This window comes from Lampetra fluviatilis, chromosome 4 (assembly GCF_964198595.1).
Source record: "Lampetra fluviatilis chromosome 4, kcLamFluv1.1, whole genome shotgun sequence".
Classification (NCBI taxonomy): Eukaryota; Metazoa; Chordata; class Hyperoartia; order Petromyzontiformes; family Petromyzontidae; genus Lampetra; species Lampetra fluviatilis.
The window spans coordinates 13,504,103-13,531,358 of NC_136278.1; the positions used below are offsets into that span (position 1 = coordinate 13,504,103).

Genomic DNA, 27,256 nt, shown 5'->3' on the forward strand with positions numbered 1-27,256 from the left:
CAACATCCCATGGGAAGCGAGCAACACGACCGTCTTTGTCTTTCCGAGAGGATCTCCACACGCAGGCACAAAGCGAGGAAATGACCCCAATAAAACTCCCGGGCAATGGCTCAAAGGAAATTAACACGCTCTCGGAAATAAATAAATAAGCGCATGCGCCGGGTGCTTCCACCGTGGAAACAACCGTCTTTGTCTTCCCACAACACGGACAGCAAAAATTGCACACGCGAGGAAATAACATTTCCATGAGAGATCGGGTCACGATGAAACATCGGGAACACGGTTTTGGCATAACTGGGGCATAATGGAAATAAGTCGCATTTCAACTCCCAAACCAAAACAACTTAAGCTGTGTGAGACAAAAGATATGATCCCGAGCAAGGGAGGGAATAATTAAGCTCGCTTAACGCGTAGGTTTTCGCGACAAATATTATTCAGTAACAAAAACATGGATTCGAATATTTCTTTTATATATATATATAACTCGACGCGAATCATCGGTCTGGCTAATGGATAACTCCGGTGGCGCCGTCACGAGGCCCCAACCCCCCCCCTTCCAGAACGACACACAGCTGTGTCTTCAAAGCTAATAAACACACGGACAAACACGCACGCGAAACACACGGACGGACACGCACACGACACACACACACACGGATGCAGATGGTCCCACCCACAGGAAGGTTTTATGACAGACATTGAACAACTCGGGAAACTGAGTGGATTTTCTCAATATAAACCGAAGGAAAATCCATTCAAGACAGATCGTCAGGGCCTCTGGCCCCATCACAGATCTCCAGGGCTTCGGCTCCAACTCTTCTCGTCGCCGCCAACAAGAAGCTTTTCGTCATCCAGAAGGACGAGGTTCGCGGGGTGCTGAGGCGCATCGCCTGACCCAAACGAGTACACGAGACTCAACCCCCTTGCCGTGTCACCACGCCGAGGTGCATCGCCTGCCGCACACGAGTGTACGAGCCCAGCTCCCTTGCCGTGTCACCACGCCGAGGTGCATCGCCTGCCGCACACGAGTGTACGAGCCCAGCTCCCTTGCCGTGTCACCACGCCGAGGTGCATCGCCTGCCGCACACGAGTGTACGAGCCCAGCTCCCTTGCCGTGCCACCACGCCGAGGTGCATCGCCTGCCGCACACGAGTGTACGAGCCCAGCTCCCGTGCCGTGTCGCCACGCCGAGGTGCATCGCCTGACCACGCAAACGAGCGCGGCCGCGCCGACAATCATCGTACGGGTTCAGCCAAGGGGAGTCTGCAGCAGCTGATCACCGCAACCGCGACAAGGAGGGCCCTTCTCCGAAAGTCGTTCGTACCCACAACTTCCCCCACCAATAGACCCACACACACGCACGCATCGACGCCCCACTCACCTGTGAGACTATCCTATCTAGTTCACCCTTACCATCGTATCAACCCTAGTCAATTATCAGAAGACTGATTATCAACCACATGAACCATTAGCTGGCCATGAGGAATCGTGGCCCATCGAGTGATTAAGAGTCCGTCGGTTATAAGAGTGAGGTTGTTTTCCGTGCCTTTCCCTCATTCCGCTCATCACATAGGCGATCAATAGACTCGTCGAGGCAAACTCAACCTCCCGAAATCCTCATTACGAATCGACCGTGCACAAAGAGAGAAAATCTTGTCAAACCAGTTTTCTTTGTCAGAGAATCTCGCTGAAGAATTAATTAAAATAGAGCCAGATCCGCTCGCCACACACACACGCCCTCCCCCACCATTATATCAAACAATCCGTTAAAAGGATATTATACTTGCCGACGAATCTATTGACATATACTTTCGCCTCTGGGATACAATAAGTGCTTTTTCTTACCGCAAAATGAAGTGTGTCATGCTTGGTTTCAAACTCGGCCAGTTGCCGATTGTGATCGATACCAAAACGAACTAATGAGATGCCTGGTTGTTAGGAGGGTTTTTAGTCATTCAGTTCGTTAAATGCATAAGAGTTTTGAGTTGTTCTCGCAAATGCATAAGTGTTTATTCATTCATTTTAGTCAAATGCATAGTCTCGTAATTGCATAAGAATTTTAGTTATTCATATTAGTCGAATGCATAATATAGTTAAATGCATAAGAGGTTTGAGTTATTCAATTTAGTTAAATGCATAGTTTCGCAAATGCATAAGTGTTTATTCATTCATTTTAGTCAAATGCATAATCTCGTAATTGCATAAGAATTTTAGATATTCATATTAGTCGAATGCATAATATAGTTAAATGCATAAGAGGTTTGAGTTATTCAATTTAGTTAAATGCATAGTTTCGCAAATGCATAAGTGTTTATTCATTCATTTTAGTCAAATGCATAATCTCGTAATTGCATAAGAATTTTAGTCATTCATATTAGTCGAATGCATAATATCGCAAATGCAGAAGTATTTTTAGTTATCCATGTTCGTTAATTGCATAATCTTGCTCAGGAATTATTGACGCATGTTTGACCTGCATGATAGAATGTCACGTGCTTGTTAGAATAAAATTGCTTAACACCAACTGTTCGAGTGCTTCTTTCCAAGTCCATGCAAAACTATCTTATTCTTGATAACTGTATCCTGTGATGAGATATGAAAATGGAGACCTAAATATCATAACACACACTAGGATAATCGGTAAACGTTAATCGATGATAATCGTGTTATCCTGATTGATATAACACTGGATAAACGAAGCTGAGCCTAATTATCATAACTGCACACATTAACATAATCGCAAGCATCCGCATAAATTACTACGATTATCTTCGTGATTATCATAATTTATGCATATAATTACATGCATTATCATAATTTATGCATATAATTACTCACACCATCATAATTTATGCATGTTAATACACACATTAACATAATTAATGCGATTTGCGCATTTTTTGGAAAATTATTAATTTTTATTATTTTCATCAAAATTTCATAACCCGACACATACAACAGGGGCAAATGTCTGGATGATTTATAAGAATAAGGTCCACCCATGCAAAGGATAAATTAACAGATTAAGCATGTAAAGGCAACTTCACTTCTTTAATATTAATGAAAAATAAAGTGACTCTTACAATACATCTTGTTTGTTTCTATACTCACTATTAATACAATCCACTCAAGTTTCTTTTATTAAAGATTCCACTAGGTGGCGACAAATGAAATTGTTGAATGAAACGTGCTTACGTATGATGACGTAAGCACGTTAGTGCGAGCCCTCCCGGAAGCCATAGATAATGCATTGCAGCGCCCCCCATTCGAAAAAAAAACATCTTTGAATGTAAGTCTATGGGAACACTCTGGGCGATTCTCAGCCGGAGTGAAATCGCCCAAAAAGAGGCGGTACTCCACAGAACGTGACATGACGCTGATTGGACTATATCCAGAGGCACAGTGACGGCTAGCGTGACTCTGTGGTTGAATGACATTGGTGGTGCGTCGCCCAATCGCCCTAATGAAGAAACCGCCCCTGCTACTGACAGTATAGTAGGAAATACTGACTGTAGTAGTAACTACTGACTGTAGTAGTATCTACTGACCGTAGTAGTATCGACTGACCCTACAGTAGTATCTACCGATTCTATAGTAGTATCTGCTGACTCTATAGTAGTATCCACTGACTATAGTAGTAACTACTAACTCTATAGAAGTATCTACTGACTTTACAGTAGTATCTACTGAGCCCAGTCGTAGCTACTGACTGTAGTAGTAACTATTGACAAGAGTAGTATCTACTGACCCTACAGTAGTATCTACCGACTCAATAGTAGTAACTACTAACTCTACAGTAGTTTCTACTGACCCTATAGTAGTAGTATCTACTGACCATAGGAGTATTTACTGACAGTAGTAGTATTTACTAAATTTACAGTGATATCTACTGACTCTATAGTAGTATCTGCCAACTCTATAGTAGTATCAACCAACTCTATAGTAGTAAATACTGACTTTACAGTATTATCTAATGACTATAGTAGTATATACTGAATCTATAGTCATATCTATTGACTCTAAAGTAGTATTCACTGACTATAGTGGTAACTACTAACTCTATAGCAGTATCTACTGACTCTATAGTAGTATTTGCAGACTCTATAGCAGTATATGCTGACTCTATAACAGTATCTACTGAATCTATAGTTGTATCTACCGACTCAGCAGTAGTATATAATGACTATAGTAGTATCTACTGACTGGAGTATTATCTACTGACTCTATAGTAGTATCTACCGACTCTACGGTAGTATCTACTGACTATAGTAGTATCCACTGATTATAGTAGTATCCACTGACTATAGCAGCAAATACAAAGTGTACAGTAGTATCTACTGACTCTATAGTAGTATCTACTGACTGTAGTAGTATTTACTAACCGTAGTAGTATCTATGACAGTAGTCGTATCTAGTGACTCTATAGTGGTTTCTACTGACCGTAGTAGTATCTACTGACTGTATAATAGCCGTATTTACTGACCATATTGGTATCTACTGACTGTAGTATCTACTGACTCTATAATAGTGTAGTGACATAGCGGATGTCACCGTGTGGTGCCAGCCCTAGAGAGGCACGGCGTGCGATGCACTTACATCGCGGACATCACGTATGTAGCGACATCATGGATGTAACTGGGTAATGCCAGCTCTAGCGAGGCATGGCGAGAAGGTGGTCGTGGCCAAGGGCGGGGCCAGCCACGACCAGTGAGAATATAAACCGGGTCCCCAGAGGGACCGGGGTTCAGTGTTGCTGTTGTTATCCTGAAGATCTAGGTTCTATGTTCTACGTTCGAGAAGAGTCACCAACACGTGGACCTGGACCCAAGCCGGAGTCCTGTCCAGTGTAGCTACTCCCAGTGTGATTAGTGTAGTTAGCCTGGTGGTCCACCACTATAGGTTGTTATCTGGTAAAGGAGCAGTTACCCCTTTGTGTTGGTGTTAATACATGTGTTGCCTCCAAAGAGTATGTCTGCGACTTGGTTGAATCCACTTGTATATATCGACTCTATAGCAGTATCTAGTGACTCTACAGTAGTTTCTACTGACTGCAGTAGTATATATCGACTCTATAGTCATATATACCGACTCTATAATAGTATCTATCGACTCTATAGCAGTTAACTACTAACTTAACAAAGTGTCATGGTGAGGCCTAGTCCCGTGCAGAGCCCCCAGCCTTGTCTAGATTGCCCAGCCGGCCAAGGTGGCGCCTTGGCTGGCTGGGGCTGGGCTGCTACCCCCACCACCACCTTCCCCCGCCCGCTCTACAGTCATAATATCTACGGACTATAGTAGTAGCATCTACCGACTCTATAATAGTAAGTGTACACATTGGGGTGGAGGGGGGAGAAGAGGACATCACACTGTAAATAATTTACCTCAGCGTTGTGTTTTTTGCTTTTTGAATGAGAACCCCCACCCCCACCCCGTCCCCACCGATCGCGTGTGTGCATTGCGTTCTGGCGCATGCGCAGATGCATGCTTTGGCACGTGTTCAGCATAGTAATATATTAATAAATAGTGATACATTGTTAATTTAACTACTTTACATTTTAACCTTATGGCAGTACCCCTTGGGTACCATAGTACCCCGGCTCTCGCATAATGTCCGTGATGCAGTATTTTTAGTCCATTGTGCACAGCTCTATGAGCTGTGCACAATGGACTAAAAAGCTCTATGAGCTGTGCACAATGCACTATTCAAAGTTGAATTTTTCGATAACGGATTTTTTGTGCTAATGTATGGCGTTTCGACATCGCGGAGTAGCACTGATTTCGGATTGATTGGTACCACAGTCGCGGAGTTAAGTACATCCCTGGAAAAAATAGTGTACCAGAAATAAAATATTTTATTGCCTCAGCCATTTTCTATTATTTGGATAAGGATAATTTCACAGATGGGAAAAAGAAATCGCGATTTGTCGGTCGGAGGCTTATTGCGTCATACGTTTGTAGTTTGTTGAAACATAAAGCCAGCAGTTTGTGAATTAAATGTGTCACAAGGGTGTGTACACAGACAGACAGACAAACAGATAGAAAAAAAAATACTTATATAGGTAAGATTACATAAACAACATAATTATGTTAATAGTCCACTGGGACTATTTGGTTATTTAATTATGACAGTTTAATCAAACTGCTAATTTTCTTTGTTTGAAAATAATATTAATATAATTTAACCTCCAGATTTGTTCATAGCCGACAGCACATTTAGCTGGCAATTGTTAATGAGTCACGCATAGGTAAATAATTCCTTTTAAGTTATATCAAACTACGAATTTTATCAGCAAAAACTAAAATTATTCCCGTGATTTAACCATCAGTTTTTTGTTGTTCACGATCAAAAGGCAAATTTTGTGGTAGGCTGAACTATTTCATGGCATGTGAACTTGGCTGCAAAATCACGAACAGCCAGGGGGCAAACAAGAATCCGTTACATCCAATTTGAGGAGCACTTTTCTGATGAAGACCCACCGCCCCCCCCCGGGGAGCGATGTATAAAGGTAGGACGCAGAATGTTTTGATATCATCAACGGCGACTGTTCCACACAAACGGGGGCTGTCTGACGCTGTCCAAACTCACTGACTCACACCTGTGCTCGCACACAGCTCATGCGAAATACATTCACAGCCTCGGCCAGAGCACATACGCCTCGCCATTGCCGAACACAATTTACACTGCTTACATCGCGGGGGTGGGGGGGGGGCAATCATGTCATGCAAACAGATGGTGAAGAAGAAAAGTGACTTCGACATTTCCTTAACAAATATTCTTGTGTTTATATATATAAAATAAGCACGCTCTAACATCAGATTTTCTAAAGTGACCAACCGTCTTGGCAGGCTGTTCGGTAAGGGATATATCTCCTCTTGGAAATGGATAAATCTCCTCTCTGTAAGCATGGTCTCATTTGTACATATTAGAGAGCACTTAAACACATATGAATTACAAACCTGCAGCTATAAATTGTGGTTGCATGGTGAATAATGCATGCGGTCTTCAATTGGGACAATAATAGTGCATGCATCCACACTCCCGAATATTTTTTTCCCAATTAAAAAAACAACACACAAAGGACTGATGTGGAATCTAAATAAAAGGCAGTAAATATCAGTGGGACCTCTTACAAGCACGCATAAATGACATGTACCATGACAGTTTACATACATTTGGCTAATTCTCCTGATACAGGGAATCTTAGGAATGTTTTTAAAACAATTAGCCAAGTAATTGGAACTAATATGCATGTTCCCCAAGTCAGCCTTGCCGAGTGAAAAAAAAAATGCGTGAAAGTGAATATTATTCAAGAAAGGGACTTTGGATAGCTCTCACATGGTTAATTGCTGACACTGTGGGACTCAGTTTGTAAATGTTGTGGCTTGGCTCTCCAACACACCGGTGTGCTGTACTAGTGACGAATTGGCATGTTCTGTTTACGTGACAACCCTTACTAGTTGGCTGTGTCGGGTAGTGGCGGATTTTAACGATATTTATATACTTACGCGATCTAACCCAAAAACCTCTATTATGGATGATATTGGTCGCGAAAGCCTACGTGTTAAACTGTGGGACTATTTACAAAAAACACTCTGGTCGCAAGATTTCATGTCCCTTGAGGATGCTGCAAATGGTGCAGCACTCCTCCTGCGCATGTGTTTGCGGGAATCCCGTGTGGCTTTCCGATTTGTTTTCGGTTTTTTTTACGAGCATTGGTTTTTGCAAGACTGTTCTGACGTTTCGCTCCACGTGTTGGGAGATGACTCTCCGAAGAAGCTCCCGGCGCATGGAGCGACATGTCAAGACACGGCATGGAACAATGCACGGTACGATTCTAAAGTCCAGCAATCATTTTGTCAAAATAAGCACCTGTAAGAAATGAATAACAATTTGGCCAAGAAATACACTGCTCTGTGAACAGCAAAGGTCACATTTAAAGATGTCATACATTAGTATATATAAAAATAAGCATAATAAAGAGGGGAACTTTGTTCTTATGCATTTGTACGAGTTAGGGGCCCACACAAGATGTATTTTGTTAAATAAGACGCAATGTTCTATAATCTGTGCCTTCCAACTCAACATAAAAGGTATAGATGGCTGATGTAGCCTCACGTGAATGTGGGGAATTTCCTATCTTTATTGTTAAAAGCATCTATTCTACAGTTTTTCAATGACAACAAGAATCAAGAATATAACAAAAGACATGAAGGAAGGAAAACTACCAAAAACATGTCGTACAGGGCACATTTTACTTTCAGTGATTTCGATGGCCCCAATTTGCACGTAAACGTTCATTTTCCTATTTCCCAATTTTAAGTTATGTTTTTCAAAGCTGTATGTAGGTATGTTGAACTTATTTCGCACCGCACCTAGCTGTACTGTCGTGAGGCATAATATAAGAGAGGTATTACGACACAAATGGGTTTGTACCCATCGTCATCAATTGCAACACCCGGAACAATGTACAGCACTTTGCTCCTAGCATTGTACACAAGGAGGAGAGCAGCCAATACACCTGCGAGTATTACAAGTTATATTCTTTGGTTCTTTCGGTAAAGTCACGTAGATATAATAATAATAAAGGCATCCACTTTACGACCGTGCTTGTGGAAGAGGTACGTGTATGACACGTTTGTCATCTGGTCGCACGGCCGACCGGCTCTGAACCAATTCCTCAACCACATCAATTCCATACACCCAGCCATAAAATTCACCATGGAGGTAGAAAAGGATAGCAAGCTACCTCTCTTGGATGTTCTAATCAAAAAGAGACCAGATGGCTCAATGAGCCATTCTGTCTACAGGAAAGCAACCCATAATGATGCCTACCTAAAACCTGACTTCCACCACCATCCATCCCAGAAGAATTCCCTCATCAAAACTCTATACCATAGAGCTCAATGTATCTCCGACCATGAACACCTAACCAGTGAACTCAAACACGTACAGCAAACTCTCAAGGCGAATGGATACTCTGACTACACAATCCGCAAAGCCATCAACCCAACCGTGAGGAGGGAGCCATCTGAGGATCCAATCAAAACCATCACCTTGCGAAACATAGCAGGGGTAACAAAAAAGATTGCCAAAATCATGAACAAACACAAGATCCAGGTCCGATTCAACACAGTACATAACATTTGTGATCTGATCCCATCTGTAAAGGACAAGATCCCTGACATGCAATATCCCGGTGTCTACAAACTCAGCTGTATCTGCGGCAGCAGTTATATTGGGGTAACTAAGCAACATGTCTCAGACCGTGTTCGTGAACATAAGGCAGATTTGAAACACGGATTATTCGGCCGATGCTGATCATTGTTTTAATGCGGCTGGCTCACACGAAATTGATTTCTCTAAGACGAAGGTACTTTGCAAACCCACTGGCTATCAGCAAAAATTCGTTCATGAAGCCATCGATATATACAGACATAGACACAATTTCAACCGAGAAGATGGGTACAATCTCAGCAATCACTGTAAGTACGTTATCAACCAGTTCAAGTCATAACTGGCTGTAATGTTTCCATTTTAGACCTGGCAGCCCTTTAATTGGTGGAAGCCCACCACCAGGACCATCGCTGCCCACTACTACCATCACCACGAGCAGCAACCCTTTATTGGTGGAGGCCCACCACCTGTACCATCATTACCCACTACTACCATCACCTCTAGCAGCAACCTCCACCGTCAACAGTGTGAGTGCATAAAGCGAGGTACAATGATTACCTGGCAGCCCTTTAATTGGTGGAAACCCACCACCAGCACCGTCGTTGCCCACTACTACCACCACTTACATTAATATTAGCTGCCCCGCCCCATGCTGTTGACACTTGGGCTACGCCCATTTTAAACCTTTATATACGGTTTGCCTTTAGAGGCTAACCCCCTTTTTCTGATGACGACCGCTTGTGTTGTGATCGAAACGTTGTGCTTTTAATTTTAATTTTATTTGTATATATATTTTATTATTTTTGTATTCACTTTATTATTATATTTCTATCTACGTGACTTTACCGAAAGAACCAAAGAATATGAATTCCTGCAGTCACGAAAGTTTTAAGTCAAAATCTATTACAACTTAATTTGAGAAGTGCTTTTAATCATCACAGGTGGCCCAAGAAACAAGTGATCTGGTTCGGGATTTGAAAATTGCTCACAGAGTGGCTTTTACATGTAATTGCCCTTCCTCGGTGCTTTTCTTTTCATTTGCTATTCGTGCATACTTATTATAATGCAATTAATATTCAACCAAATAAAATATTAATGATCACAAATAAGGTGTGAGTGCATGGATGGGAAACTACGAATCACCGTCCTATGGTAATAGGTTTTTACCCTTTTAACTGGTACAAAATCTGACACCTTTATACAAGGCATCATGTTTGCAATAACCTCAACACAAGAAGTCAAAATGCAAACAAAAAGAAACAACTCTGATGATGATAATGATATGCACTGTCCTTGAAGTTGATTGGTCCACACCCGAGACAGCTTTCTTTAGAGCCTAGTCTCCATTGGTGTTGGACCAGATGACGCCAAAAGGCGTACAACTCAAAGATAGCGCACTATCAGAGTATTGAGAGCTCGGGGTAAGCATTTACACTATGAGACTTCCTTTACCAGTGGCAAAATATAGTAATAGGTTTTTACCCTATTAACTGGTACAAAATCTGACACCTTTATACAAGGCATCATGTTTGCAATAACCTCAACACAAGAAGTCAAAATGCAAACAAAAAGAAACAACTCTGATGATGATAATGATATTGTGTTGAGGTTATTGCAAACATGATGCCTTGTATAAAGGTGTCAGATTTTGTACCAGTTAAAAGGGTAAAAACCTATTACTATATTTTGCCACTGGTAAAGGAGGTCTCATAGTGTAAACACTGTCCTATGATCTTCTTGGTTCTTTCGGTAAAGTCACGTAGAAGGGAAGTAATAAAATAATAAAAATAAAACATAATAAAACAATTCTCACGACGTTTCGGCCACAACGCAAGCAGCCATCCTCAGGCGAAGAATGAAACACCCCAAGCTTGGAGCGTATATTTAAGCTGGGTTAGAGGGGGGGGAGGTGGGAAGAAGAGCGCCTAAACAAAATAATTTGCATATCAAGAGGAATTCAGCATATGGAAAATGCGTAGGAGGTGGGCGGGGGGGGTTCCAAATCAATACTATGCCCGTGCATTATGCAGGATTAGCAGCATCAAAGGGGGGGGGGGAAGGGGGGGAGCATTAACAAAGGAAAGGAATGTTAATAGTATGTAGCTGTAGTTACTAAACAACCACGTAAAAAACTACAGTATAAACTGCATGACAAACTAAAGTATAAACTACATAGCATCATCAGTAAACTTACTATACTCTACAATAAGCTGAGTTACTAACAGTAAGTAATACATGAAAAATTCTACGTTGTAAAAAATTATATAATATGCTTCCATCTAAACTTTATTCTCTTACATCACACGCGTCTATACCGTACTATATACTTCCATAGGCAAAACCAACATTAAATTACATACTGTATTGCTATAAACCACCCTATACCTTATACATTTTTAATATAACACTATGTATTATTCTACCCACCCTAATGTGTATCAAAATGGTTTATTACGTCCTTCCAGTGATTGCTAAGCCAGAATCCATCTTCTCGGTTAAAATTGTCTCTGTGTTTGTAAATGTGGATCGCCTCATGTACGAATCTCTCATGATAGCCAGATGGCTTGCAGAGAACCTCTGTCTTGGAGAAGTCAATGTCATGTGAGCCCACTGAGTTGTAACAGTGATCTGCCACGGCTGAGGTGTTTGTCCTACAGTGTTTCAGGTCAGCTTTATGTTCACGGATGCGGTCCGAGACATGTCGTTTGGTTTCCCCAATGTAACTGCTACCACAGAGGCAACTTAGTTTGTAGACACCAGGGTACTGTATGTCTGGAACCACATCTTTTACAGACGGTACCAGATCACGGATTTTATGTACTGTGTTGAATCGGACCTGGATCTTGTGTTTAATCAGGATTTTGGAGATCTTTTTTGTGACCCCAGCAATGTAGGGTAAGGTGATGGTCTTGAAAGGCTCCTCAACAGGATCCTTCTTGGTGGTTGGAGTGATGGCTTTGCGGATTGTGTAGTCGGAGTAACCATTAGCCTTAAGAGCTTGGCGTACGTGTTTGAGTTCACTGGAAATGTGTTCATGGTCGGAGATGCATTGGGCTCTATGATATAGAGTCTTGATGAGGGAATTCTTCTGGGATGGATGGTGGTGGGAATCCGGTTTTAGATAAGCATCCGTGTGGGTGGCTTTCCTGTAGACAGAGTGGCTCATTGAACCATCAGGTCTCCTTTTGATTAGGACATCCAAAAAGGGTAGCTTGCCATCATTTTCGACTTCCATGGTGAATCTGATGGCTGGGTGTATGGAATTGATATGGTCGAGAAATTGGTCTAGAGCAGGCCGGCCATGTGGCCAGATGACATAAAGTGTCGTCTACGTACCTCTTTCATAAGGTCGGGCGTAGAGTGGCAGTCTGGATGGCGTCCGTCTCAAATTTCTCCATGAAGATGTTGGCTACAACCGGAGATAAGGGGGAGCCCATTGGGGTGCCCTCAATTTGCTTGTAGAAGGTTCCATTCCAGGTGAAGTATGTATTGGTTAAGCAGTGTCTCACCAGGGGGGGTACCCCAGCATTCAGTCCTTGATGAACCAAGTCTTCAATGATTGCGATGGTGTCAGGCACAGGCACCTTGGTGAACAAGGAAACCACATCAAAACTGACAAGCAGGTCGTCTGGGGACAGGGCAATCCCCTTGATTGTTGATACCAGGTCAGTAGAGTTTAGTACTGCAGAGGTGGTTTTTCCAGTGAAAGGCCGTAGGATTTCGGACAAAAAACGAGCCAGTTTGTAAGTCGGGGAGTTGATAGTAGAGACAATGGGACGAAGAGGTGTATCTTCTTTATGTATCTTTGGCAAGCCGTACAATCTTGGTGGCCTGGCTGCAGAAGGTTTCAACGAGAACTGTTTGGTCTGATCAATTAATGCGGTTGAAGCAGAAATGATGTTGTTGGTTTTGGAGACGAGGCTGTTGGTGGGGTCTCTTTTTATTTTTGTATAGCTGCCATCGGTGAGTAGTTCTTGAATTTTGTTGTTGTATTCTATTTTGTCCATGATGACAGTGGCATTGCCTTTGTCGGCTGAGAGGATGACAATGTCATCCCTCTTTTTTAATTGAGCTAATTCAAAACGCTCATCTTTGCTGATGTTGCTAGCTGGCATCTTAGCGTTTTTGAATGGAACCTTCTACAAGCAAATTGAGGGCACCCCAATGGGCTCCCCCTTATCTCCGGTTGTAGCCAACATCTTCATGGAGAAATTTGAGACGGACGCCATCCAGACTGCCACTCTACGCCCGACCTTATGGAAGAGGTACGTAGACGACACTTTTGTCATCTGGCCACATGGCCGGCCTGCTCTAGACCAATTTCTCGACCATATCAATTCCATACACCCAGCCATCAGATTCACCATGGAAGTCGAAAATGATGGCAAGCTACCCTTTTTGGATGTCCTAATCAAAAGGAGACCTGATGGTTCAATGAGCCACTCTGTCTACAGGAAAGCCACCCACACGGATGCTTATCTAAAACCGGATTCCCACCACCATCCATCCCAGAAGAATTCCCTCATCAAGACTCTATATCATAGAGCCCAATGCATCTCCGACCATGAACACATTTCCAGTGAACTCAAACACGTACGCCAAGCTCTTAAGGCTAATGGTTACTCCGACTACACAATCCGCAAAGCCATCACTCCAACCACCAAGAAGGATCCTGTTGAGGAGCCTTTCAAGACCATCACCTTACCCTACATTGCTGGGGTCACAAAAAAGATCTCCAAAATCCTGATTAAACACAAGATCCAGGTCCGATTCAACACAGTACATAAAATCCGTGATCTGGTACCGTCTGTAAAAGATGTGGTTCCAGACATACAGTACCCTGGTGTCTACAAACTAAGTTGCCTCTGTGGTAGCAGTTACATTGGGGAAACCAAACGACATGTCTCGGACCGCATCCGTGAACATAAAGCTGACCTGAAACACTGTAGGACAAACACCTCAGCCGTGGCAGATCACTGTTACAACTCAGTGGGCTCACATGACATTGACTTCTCCAAGACAGAGGTTCTCTGCAAGCCATCTGGCTATCATGAGAGATTCGTACATGAGGCGATCCACATTTACAAACACAGAGACAATTTTAACCGAGAAGATGGATTCTGGCTTAGCAATCACTGGAAGGACGTAATAAACCATTTTGATACACATTAGGGTGGGTAGAATAATACATAGTGTTATATTAAAAATGTATAAGGTATAGGGTGGTTTATAGCAATACAGTATGTAATTTAATGTTGGTTTTGCCTATGGAAGTATATAGTACGGTATAGACGCGTGTGATGTAAGAGAATAAAGTTTAGATGGAAGCATATTATATAATTTTTTACAACGTAGAATTTTTCATGTATTACTTACTGTTAGTAACTCAGCTTATTGTAGAGTATAGTAAGTTTACTGATGATGCTATGTAGTTTATACTTTAGTTTGTCATGCAGTTTATACTGTAGTTTTTTACGTGGTTGTTTAGTAACTACAGCTACATACTATTAACATTCCTTTCCTTTGTTAATGCTCCCCCCCTTCCCCCCCCCCCTTTGATGCTGCTAATCCTGCATAATGCACGGGCATAGTATTGATTTGGAACCCCCCCCGCCCACCTCCTACGCATTTTCCATATGCTGAATTCCTCTTGATATGCAAATTATTTTGTTTAGGCGCTCTTCTTCCCACCTCCCCCCCCTCTAACCCAGCTTAAATATACGCTCCAAGCTTGGGGTGTTTCATTCTTCGCCTGAGGATGGCTGCTTGCGTTGTGGCCGAAACGTCGTGAGAATTGTTTTATTATGTTTTATTTTTATTATTTTATTACTTCCCTTCTACGTGACTTTACCGAAAGAACCAAGAAGATGAATCCCTGCAGTCACTGTCCTATGGTTGAGCAAGTTAGAACATGAAGTTTGGCCAGGTATAAGCCCATTACAAGGGCCTATTTTATTGGTCATTACAGTGAGGGAAAAAAGTATTTGATCCCCTGCTTATTTTGTACGTTTGCCCACTGGCAAAGAAATGATCAGTCTATAATTTTAATGGTAGGTTTTCTTAACAGTGAGAGACAGAATAACAACAATAAAATCCAGAAACACGCATGTCAAAAATGTTATAAATTGATTGGCATTTTAATGAGGAAAATAAGCATTTGACCCCTCTGCAAAACATGACTTAGTACTTGGTGGCAAAACCCTTGTTGGCAATTACAGAGGTCAGACGTTTCTTGTAGTTGGCCACCAGGTTTGCACACATCTCAGGAGGGATTTTGTCCCAATCCTCTTTGAAGATCTTCTCCAAGTCATTAAGGTTTCGAGGCTGACGTTTGGCAACTCGAACCTTCAGCTCCCTCCACAGATTTTCTATGGGATTAAGGTCTGGAGACTTGCTAGGCCACTCCAGGACCTTAATGTGCTTCTTCTAGAGCCACTCCTTTGTTGCCTTGGCCGTGTGTTTTGGGTCATTGTCATGCTGGAATACCCATCCACGACCCATTTTCAATGCCCTGGCTGAGGGAAGGAGGTTCTCACCCAAGATTTGACGGTACATGGCCCCGTCCATCGTCCCTTTGATGCGGTGAAGTTGTCTTGTCCCCTTAGCAGAAAAACACCCCCAAAGCATAATGTTTCCACCTCCATGTTTGACGGTGGGGATGGTGTTCTTGGGGTCATAGGCAGCATTCCTCCTCCTCCAAACACGGCAAATTGAGTTGATGCCAAACAGCTCCATTTTGGTCTCATCTGACCACAACACTTTCACCCAGTTGTCCTCTGAATCATTCATATGTTCATTGGCAAACTTCAGACGGGCATGTATATGTGCTTTCTTGAGCAGGGGGGCCTTGCGGGCGCTGCAGGATTTCAGTCCTTCACGGCTTAGTGTCTTACCAACTGTTTTCTTGGTGACTATGGTCCCACCTGCCTTGAGATCATTGACAAGATCCTCCTGTGTAGTTCTGGGCTGATTCCTCACCGTTCTCATGATCATTGCAACTCCACGAGGTGAGATCTTGCATGGCGCCCCAGGCCGAGGAAGACTGACAGTTCTTTTGTGTTTCTTCCATGTGCGAATAATCGCACCAACTGTTGTCACCTTCTCACCTAGCTGCTTGGCGATGGTCTTGTAGCCCATTCCAGCCTTGTGTAGGTCTACAATCTTGTCCCTGACATCCTTGGAGAGCTCTTTGGTCTTGGCCATGGTGGAGAGTTTGGAATCTGATTGATTGAATACTTCTTTGAACAGGTGTCTTTTATACAGGTAGCAAACTGAGATTAGGAGCACTCCATTTAAGAGTGTGCTCCCAATCTCAGCTCGTTACCTGTATAAAAGACACCTGGGAGCCAGAAATCTTTCTGATTGAGAGGGGGTCAAATACTTATTTCTCTCATTAAAATGCAAATCAATTTATAACATTTTTGACATGCGTTTTCTGGATTTTGTTGTTGTTATTCTGTCTCTCACTGTTCAAATAAACCTACTATAAAAATTATAGACTGATCATTTTTTTGTCAGTGGGCAAACGTACAAAATCAGCAGGGGATCAAATATTTTTTCCCTCACTGTATTGGTGAAATGTGCTAATGTATAGTCAGACCGATTCCAAAATTTGACAATCCACATATGGCCCAAGCGTACAGCAATTATGGAGTGGCCCAGGTTAGGGTGGGCATGAGAAGAAAAAGTTTCTACAAATGTGCTGAATCTTTCTGCCGGTGTATTACTGACAATTTGGATTGTATCCCTCTGAACTCTCCAGAAATCTCCAACATTTTGATACCAGAAAAATTGCCTGAAATGACATGCAGAGATTACATTTTATAAGAATGGGTGCTTGCACGCTCTCTTCACGTCTCCGTATCTGCGTATGTCCTGCTCCATGCGTGTGTGCACAGCTGTTACTCTAGTTTCATGAAGTCACACACCGCATACTATATACTGTTGAAAAACCACTGTATTTCAAAACACTCAAGAATAGTAAATGCAAGTACACAATTGCATATTCTTAGGTTTTTTCGGTAAAGTCACGTAGGTAAAACATCAAAATTAATAAAAAATTAAAATAAAATAAAAATAACGACGTTTCGGAGGCAACACAAGTCTCCGTCATCAGGTGGGACCGTCACAGCCAGATTAGCTGCATCAAGTGAGGCAATGATTCAAGATGTAATCCCTTAAAAGCAAGTTGAGGGGGGAGGAGAGGGGGGGGGGAGCTCATCAGAATGTGGTAGCCAATGAATGGAACGTATCGGGAGGGAGGGGGGGGCGGGGCTCAAAGACGACACGGAGTGCCACGTACAACGCATCGGGAGGGGGAGGGGGGCGGGGCCAAAAGGATGGACGACGGCGTGGACGCGGTTGTGCGCAAGCAACTACTGCTACACACGCCAACGCATTGGACAGAGAGGGGGAGGGGAGGCCTGATACACATGATAGAAAAGAACGAAAATGCCCATGTTTATACCAATGCTGGCTGAACAATGAAGAGAGTACTGTTAAACACTGGGGATGTTAACACTCGGTAAAGTAAAGTAAAATAGTGCCTGTCAGATAAGATGGTCCAAAAAGTGTAATTAAGTCTTTTTTGCGTGGTTGATAACATCTTTCCAATGATTACTAAGTTTGTACCCATCATCACGGTTGAAATTATGTATGTGTTTGTATATTTGTATGGCTTCGTGTACAAACCTTTGATGGTAGCCAGGAGGTTTGCAGAGAACCTTGGTCTCGGAAAAGACAATTTCATGAGAGCCCACCGAGTTGTAGCAATGATCGGCAACGGCCGAAGAATCAGTTCTGCCGTGTTTCAGATCTGACTTGTGCTCGCGGACACGATCAGAAACATGACGTTTCGTTTCTCCAATGTAGCAGTCACCACAAATGTAACTCAATTTGTAGACTCCAGGATACTGTAAGTCAGGAACGACATCCTTCACAGATGGAATCAGATCACGGATTTTATGCACTGTACTGAATCGGACTTGGATGTTATGTTTGTTTAGAATTTTGGAGATCTTTTTGGTCACGCCTGCTATGTATGGTAACGTGATAGTTTTGGTCGGAGTTTCATGTGGCTGTTTCTGTGTGGTGGGAGAGACAGCTTGGCGGATAGTACGGTCAGAGTATCCGTTCATCCTGAGGGCCCGATGTACATGTCTTAATTCACCGGTCAGGTGGTGTTGGTCAGAAATGCCATGGGCTCTGTGGTATAGCGTTTTGATGAGATAATTCTTTTGAGATGGGTGGTGGTGGGAATCCGGTTTCAAGTAGGAATCAGTGTGGGTGGCTTTCCTGTAGACAGAATGTCCCAAGGATCCGTCAGGCCTCCTCTCAAACAGAACTTAGTAATCATTAGAAAGATGTTATCAACCACGCAAAAAAGACTTAATTACACTTTTTTGGACCATCTTATCTGACAGGCACTATTTTACTTTACTTTACCGAGTGTTAACATCCCCAGTGTTTAACAGTACTCTCTTCATTGTTCAGCCAGCATTGGTATAAACATGGGCATTTTCGTTCTTTTCTATCATGTGTATCAGGCCTCCCCTCGCCCTCTCTGTCCAATGCGTTGGCGTGTGCAGCAGTAGTTGCTTGCGCACAACCGCGTCCAAGCCGTCGTCCATCCTTTTGGCCCCGCCCCCCTCCCCCTCCCGATGCGTTGTACGTGGCACTCCGTGCCGTCTTTGAGCCCCGCCCCCCCTCCCTCCCGATACGTTCCATTCATTGGCTACCACATTCTGATGAGCTCCCCCCCCTCTCCTCCCCCCTCAACTTGCTTTTAAGGGATCACATCTTGAATCATTGCCTCACTTGATGCAGCTAATCTGGCTGTGACGGTCCCACCTGATGACGGAGACTTGTGTTGCCTCCGTAACGTCGTGATTTTTATTTTATTTTAATTTTTTATTAATTTTGATGTTTTACCTACGTGACTTTACCGACAAAACCTAAGAATATGAATCATTGCAGTCACGAAAGCTTCAAATCTAGAATTACACAATTGCAGCTAAAAAGTGTATATTTTTCTAATTGTTCCAAAATGAGCAGACATCTTTTTACAAGATCATTTACCTTCAGTTTTTTTAACAGCTAATAGGCATATACACGTGCCTGAAACAAATCATGAGGCACTTGTTGCTGATGTTTTGTATCTTCAATGTAAGTCTTTAACTGTATCTGCTGTGAGTCAATCCTCGCAGTTCACTCAAAATATAAATCATCATTCAAGAGTCAAGGCGAGATTGTTCGCTATAATCCCTCGCCGAATTCTGCCCACGACACCGTGCATTACAGCCTCGAAGAAGCAGAAGCAATGTGCGGCAGTGGGCACACATCACATGCACTCAGCTTGAGCTGCAAACTAAACTAAAACTCTTATTTATTTCATCAGGTAACGCGAACTGAGCTAAAAAGATTTTTTTCAGAAGCGACCTGGCTACAAATGATAGCTCAACGAAGTGATTTATCATGTGCAAATTTACAACAGCCAAATACTCTAAACGCGCGTTGATTCTAAATGTGGAGGGAAAAACCGGAGGACACGGAAAAAAGTCCACGCAGCCATGGAGAGAGAGAGACGTGCAAACTCCAAATATACAGCAGGCGTCAGGGTCAGGATCGAACCCACGACCTCCTGTATACCAGGTGAAGTAATTAATTAACATCTCGTCAAACTGGTAGAGAGGCCTCTTACTGCTAACGAGTCCCTTATACGCCATGAGCAGACCAAACACGACGTTGATGTCATCATTAATTTCACGTAAGATGGTTCAGCACTATCAGTAAGTATACTCCAGTCCATTGCCAGTATTACAGTACAGTGATCCCTCGTTTATCGCGGTTAATGGGGACCGGAACCCCTTGCGATAGGTGAAAATCCGCGAAGTAGGATTGGCCCCCTAGGAATTTCCGTATATGTGTGTGTGGGTACCAGAATGTTTAAAATATGTATATTTATACTTTATATATATATTTTACTTAAGTCTATTTAATTATAAAACCTTAATATTATACATTCACTCTCTCTCTCTCTCATACGATACGTATTATGGTGTTTTACACTCACCAATGACAGTAGTATCTTGAGACTTGACTCCAGTAATGACGACGACGACGATGACAATGACGATGACAATGACGACGATGACAGACCTGTGCAGTTCGATGAATGTGATGATGAATGATGATGATGATGGTGTTACTGCACAGGTATAATGAGGCCTTTAAATCAGTTCGAAAAATCCGCGATGCACTGAGGCCGCGAAACTTGAACCGCGAAGTGGCGAGGGATTACTGTATATCCAATTGCGCTATGAAGTGATTGTTAAAATTATGCAAATTATTTCTTAAAGTGAGACAAATGTAATGGAGCATAGGAATACATTTTATTTCAGGTTGTAAAACTATTAACAGGTCATACCGCCTTATCCGGAGTGCTACTCTAGATGAGAAACACAATTTCCCAAAACACATCTTCTATTCAAGCGTATTCACAATTGCATCAAATTTTTGATAATAACAATAATTTGCACTCACAAAGTGCCTTTTACAAAAAAGTTTCAAGGCACATGAGCTTTAAAATACCGTCATATACAGTGACGGAAAAAAGTATTTGATCCCCTGCTGATTTTGTACGTTGTCCCACTGACAAAGAAGTGATCAGTCTATAATTTTAATGGTAAGTTTATTTGAACAGTGAGAGACAGAATAACAACAAAATCTAGAAAAACGCATGTCAAAAATGTTATAAATTGATTTGCATTTTAATGAGGGAAATAAGTATTTGACCCCTCTGCAAAACATGCCTTAGTACTCGGTGGCAAAATGCTTGTTGGCAATCACAGAGGTCAGACGTTTCTTGTAGTTGGTCACCAGGTTTGCACACATCTCAGGAGGGATTTTGTCCCACTCCTCTGCAGATCTTCTCCAAGTCATTAAGGTTTCGAAGCTGACGTTTGGCAACTCGAACCTTCAGCTCCTCCACAGATTTTCTATGGGATTAAGGTCTGGAGACTAGCTAGGCCACTCCAGGACCTTAATGTGCTTCTTCTTGAGCCACTCCTTTGTTGCCTTGGCCGTGTGTTTTGGGTCATTGTCATGCTGGAATACCCATCCACGACCCATTTTCAATGCCCTGGCTGAGGGAAGGAGGTTCTCACCCAAGATTTGACAGTACATGGCCCCGTCCATCGTCCCTTTGATGCGGTGAAGTTGTCCTGTCCCCTTAGCAGAAAAACACCCCCAAAGCATAATGTTTCCACCTCCATGTTTGACGGTGGGGATGGTGTTCTTGGGGTAATATGCAGCATTCCTCCTCCTCCTCCTCCTCCAAACACGGCGAGTTGAGTTGATGCCAAAGAGCTCAATTTTGGTCTCATCTGAACACAACACTTTCACCCAGTTGTCCTCTGAATCATTCAGATGTTCATTGGCAAACTTCAGACGGGCATGTATATGAACTTTCTTGAGCAGGGGGACCTTGCGGGCGCTGCAGGATTTTAGTCCTTCACGGCGTATTGTGTTACCAACAGTTTTCTTGGTGACTATGGTCCCAGCTGCCTTGAGAATATGTACAAGATCCTCCCGTGTAGTTCTGGGCTGATTCCTCACTGTTCTCATGATCATTGCAACTCCACGAGGTGAGATCTTGCATGGAGCCCCAGGCCGAGGGAGATTGACAGTTCTTTTGTGTTTCTTCCATTTGCGAATAATCGCACCAACTGTTGTCACCTTCTCACCAAGCTGCTTGGCGATAGTCTTGTAGCCCATTCCAGCCTTGTGTAGGTCTACAATCTTGTCCCTGACATCCTTGGAGAGCTCTTTGGTCTTGGCCACGGTGGAGAGTTTGGAATATGATTGATTGATTGCTTATGTGAACAAGTGTCTTTTATACAGGTAACAAGCTGAGATTAGGAGCATCCCCTTTAAGAGTGTGCTCCTAATCTCAGCTTGTTACCTGTATAAAAGACACCTGGGAGCCAGAAATCTTTCTGATTAAGAGGGGGTCAAATACTTATTTCCCTCATTAAAATGCTAATCAATTTATAACATTTTTGACATGCGTTTTTCTGGATTTTTTTTGTTCTTATTCTGTCTCTCACTGTTCAAATAAACATACCATTAAAATTATAGACTGATCATTTCTTTGTCAGTGGGCAAACGTACAAAATCAGCAGGGGATCAAATACTTTTTTCCCTCACTGTATAGAGATAATGACAGAAACAGTGTGATCAGTTTTATCCTGCATTTTCTTTTATCTATTTAGAATCGAGAAGAGTCAATTAGTACAGCCTTGGTAATGTGTTCATTCCATGCTTACAACTCCTCTTAATTGCGAAAAATATAATTAATTAAATTTATTTTTAAACTTGGCTACACTCTTCTACAGCTCAAGGTATTGAGAAAACGTCAATTGGGCTCGCATCCCTGAGCGTTGTTTGTCCATTTGAATCGAGATTTTAAAAAATCTAAAACATTTCAACAGACCAAATGTAGAAGAATAAAAACAACCTCTGCAATTTTCTTCTTGCACCCTGGTGACGTGCCCAGTTTGGCACAGGCAGATTTTGAACAGTGCGTGAGTTATAGACAAACAAGAAGCTCCCGTTTTACCTCCAGCCACATCGCTCTGAGCACAAGCGGTCTTAAGCAACTTGAGAAGCTAAGGACGGCTACTCCTGCATACTCCCTGGTCGGCAGGCCTCAGAGCGTTGAGGGTATTTGAATCCTCGATGTAGTGAATGGAAGTGTGCGTGGGAAAACTCTACAGCATCAAATGTGATTTTCCCCCAAACACGCTTTTGTTTGGGAAACAATGTGGAAGGTACATTGTGAATTTAAACTCAGTCATTAATTCAAATGTGTATTATGCCTCCCAAATCCAGCACCTCGTGCCATTTTAGTGCTTGAATGTTGTTTTCCTGGAATGTGTTTGCTGCTCAGCATCTGCAATCTTATGATTTATTCGCTGCTGTAACTTCCTTTTGTTTAACCAAGGACCTCTGCGGGTCATTCTTACAAAAAAGTAGTTTAAGGCTAAATGTTTATAACCCGGCAAAAAACTAATAAAATCAGTGGATCAATCAAACCAATCGTGTCGTTTACCTGTGGTTTGCTCTCGCTGTCCTGCTGGCTTTCTCCGTCGGGGTAGGGGATCTCAATCAGTGAGTTCATTTCATCTCTGCGCAGGTTTCTCGAGAAGAAGTACCCGTCAGGCCAAGTCACCTCCACGCGGAGGCCCACGTCCTTCTCTGTGTGAAAAAAACAGACAACACCCACTTTGGATGTAGCTAATTTTTACATGTTTACGGGGAAGGTTTTCAACAAGAGGTTTTTTTGCGTCAGGTCACGTAAGTATACATGTGTTGTTAAACCCGCCACCACCCGATACAGCCAATTAGGAAGGTTTGTCACGTAAAAACACATGCCAATAAGTTCCTAGTTCAGCACTCCGGTGTGTTGGAGAGTTTTATGCGAATGGTTTTATGAAAAGGTCCAATTAAATGTAGTAAATAATAATTTAGTAAATAATAATTCACGGTCCGTTTGTCATCTACTGCTAGATGAGGGCCTACCCATACCATGTCACATTGAGGGTTGTTTGACCATAATTTGCCACACGGGTCAGTGCGGGTTTGTGAAGAGAGGGCCCAGGACTGGCTCAGATCTAATTCACCACAAGGTTTATAGTGGAGTGCTCTAAACACTATGCCATTGCTCGAACATTTGGAGATATACCTAAATAAAATGAGCACTGTCACACATAGCACTTAAAAGCATGTATTTGAGGTGCTTTGCTTTAGTCTGTATATTTTTATTTTACGTGATATGTTTATATCATTGTTACAAAAACGCTCTAACAATCATTATAAGGCAGCAATGCTGTTTCTGAGCTTTGCATAATAAAATGGGATTCATACAGTATCCAAACATGACTTTCTGAAGACACTATGCATATGATTTCCATTGCCAACATGCACTTGGAAATGGAATCTGGTAATACTGCATAGTGATTCAGGTCACTCTCCAAATTTGACCATGAACACAATTTCACTGGCTCAAACCTGGTAACAACGTGACTGGTTCTTTAACGTTCAGCCAAGTTAGTCAATCATGTATCTATGTGATGTTGCTACATTTCCTTTTCAAGGGGCTGATATTGGATTTGAACCGTGGAATGCTTAAACTACAAAGAGAAGCCATTATCATGGCTATAAGCTGTATTATATATTTTTAAGTAGAAGATTCTGTGGACATAATAAATGGTAATGGTGGTGATTACTTGGATCGCTATAAAGGATGAAAACTTATTGCTGAAACTGGTGGTAAAATTGGGTAAAGATCGGAGGAAATCGATGGAGGAGTGACCAAAATGGATGTGTAGTGATGTAATCAATGAACAGACAGGAAAACAAACATGAATGGCTGGAAGAAGTAGAATGGGAACAGGGCCCTTCATTCCTCTGTGAATTTCCAAAAATAGATTATGAAAACAAGCTTTATACACAACAGCAGCATTTATATAACCGTAACGATTGAAGTCCGACATTAGACCAGCGGTGGGATTCCCGTATTCCCTTCACGTGTAGTGTGTATGTGTAAAATATATTTAGATAAAAAAAAATATTCCAAAAAAATACAAGAGCAACCATTAAACTTCACAAGACAAAAAACACAAGGCACAAGAACGAATGATTTCAATCAACGGAAATCAATGGACGTGGGAGTGGATTATGGATGAGAGCGAGTTTTTTTTTTTTAAGGGCAAGCAGCCCCCTCATCCGGTGTTATTGGAAACGGTGCAACACAAAGCGCGATAACCCGGACTGCTCCCTATTATGTACTGACCAATCATTTAACAAAATTAAAACTTACTGGAAATGTTCTTTTTTTCACAGTCACAAAGGGCAATCACCAGTAAACATCGTGCATGCCTGTAGTATTGCGTACAGTAGTATACACAGGGTCTGTTCAAACGGTGTTTAAAATTCCGACAATGGAGCTAAATGTACGAGTACTACAGTGGTATCAATGATTACAATCAAATGTAAAAGATGCGTCGTTTGAATCCAAGGTCAAGAGTGTCAAGAATTAATCTTGGCCCAATGTCACGAATGCGACTTCAATTCACCATCCCTTCTGTCTGTCTGCTAGGTCATACGGTTGTTGAGCGGTAAATCTGACCTCCAAGGCCTGCTCTTATTGTTCACCAACATTGGGATGTAGGTCTTCCTCTTGATCCCTGACCAAGGGGAATACCTGAATCCTGTCTCATTCCATCCTGAGCATGTGGCCTATCCATCACCACCTCCTCGTCCCGATTACATTTCCAACACTGTCCTTCCATATTCTATTCCGAATTTCTAAGCTTACTTTTGCTTATTCCTCTGTGCGATCTTGCAAAGCACTTCCCGAAATTAAGTTTAACAATTACCCGCTCATCCCTGCATGCAAGCACATAAAGGGATTGTGAATGGTTAAACTGCCCGAACCACCCCTAGTCTCTGCTTCACAAGCGGTTGTTGGAAACGCACGCTGATTACATAATCTCGAACAAGCACCAGTCCAGTGGTCGCCGATATACACCTCCCCTTCCTCCCTGCTCCCCTTCTCATGCGAACGGCAGGAGGGGTGGAAAGCGATTGGCTATAAGGGCTGAAGGAGAATGGCAGGAAAGGGTGAAGGGACAGGCAGGCGACGATGGTGGATCGGGGCATTTGCCAGGCGATTCTGCGCACGTGTCGGTCCATTCAACAAACACTAAAAAATGAACAAGCACGCATCTGGAACCTCTCTACACTTCCATAACATTTGTAGCATCATCCACACCTGTAATACAATGTCATAAAGTTATATTTAAAACGCTTTGTTAAAGTCCAGCCAGTTAGTAAAACATCACTCTTGCCGAAACCATCACGGGCAACTTAGTTGTAGGAAACTCATCTCAATGCCTCACCACCGCAAATTGATAACATGATGCCATGCCCAAGATATAGTCTGAAAACAGGACCCTGCGGGGTGGGCTGGTAGGAATAATACTTAGTACCGGTACAGGGATATCGACCGGGCTGGGTGGGGAGGGGCTGGGTGGGGAGGGGCTGGGTGGGGAGGGGCTGGTCACCCCGTGGTGTCCTTATAAAACTCAACGTTTAACCTACTCACGCCGGCTTGTGCCCGCCCTCACAGTCGGGCATATTTGCGGAATACACCACGCCGCCGTTGACCCTGGCCATTGACTGAGCAACCCAACGTTCCTACCAGCTCCCTCCGCAGGAATGTGTTCTATGTGCCACTCAGTCCGTATTTAGCCGCCTATTCTGTTGTTCCACTCGGTCGACTGAACGGGTTTAAGGCAGTGACTGGAGAAAATGTGTTGCCCGTAGTGTGCAAAAACTCATCTTGCTGTGATTTGCTTACTAATGTAAAAGCGGGGGTGCTGCATCATTTTATTTAATTATAATATCACTCAAATATTGGTGGGGGGAGAGGGCGGGGGGGGCAGGACTGGGTGGCGCGTCTTACTTCTCGGTGGTTTTGTTTGTGTGCAGATAATAAATCGCAACAAAATTGAAGCAGAGAAGTGCACCGCCTCCTACACCAGTTGACAGCCCCCCCCAACACCACCCTCAACACCACCCCTCCCACCAGCCCTCACCACCCCCCCACCACCCCCCACCACCACCCAACCCCACCACCACTACCCCACCACCCCCCACCACCACCTTCTGCACTAGGCCTCGCGAAGCCTCCTGCACTAGGCCTCGCGAAGCACTAGGCTTTGCCAAGCCTTCTCTGCAGTAGACTTAGCGAAGCCTTCTGCACTAGGCCTCGCGAAGCCTCTGCAGTAGGCCTCGCGAAGCCTTCCCTGCAGTAGGCCTCGCGAAGCCTTCTCTGCAGTAGGCCTCGCGATGCCTTCTCTGCAGTAGGCCTCGCGATGCCTTCTCTGCAGTAGGCCTCGCGAAGCCTGCCGCACTAGGCCTCGCGAAGCCTGCTGCACTAGGCCTCGCGAAGCCTTCCCTGCAGTAGACCTAGCGAAGCCTTCTGCACTAGGCCTCGCGAAGCCTTCTCTGCAGTAG

General features: G+C 43.1%; 1 protein-coding gene across 5 annotated transcripts in view; it reads right to left on the bottom strand.

Annotated features, from left to right (window-relative positions):
- Positions 1 to 27,256, bottom strand: part of CRTAC1 (cartilage acidic protein 1) — a 709,809-nt gene that overhangs the window by 163,286 nt on the left and 519,267 nt on the right. For all 5 annotated transcript variants that reach the window (XM_078855610.1, XM_078855612.1, XM_078855611.1 and 2 more), the window contains exon 12: positions 23,286 to 23,431. In XM_078855610.1, coding sequence (XP_078711736.1) covers positions 23,286 to 23,431 — 146 coding nt within the window. The remainder of the gene's footprint in view (positions 1 to 23,285; positions 23,432 to 27,256) is intronic.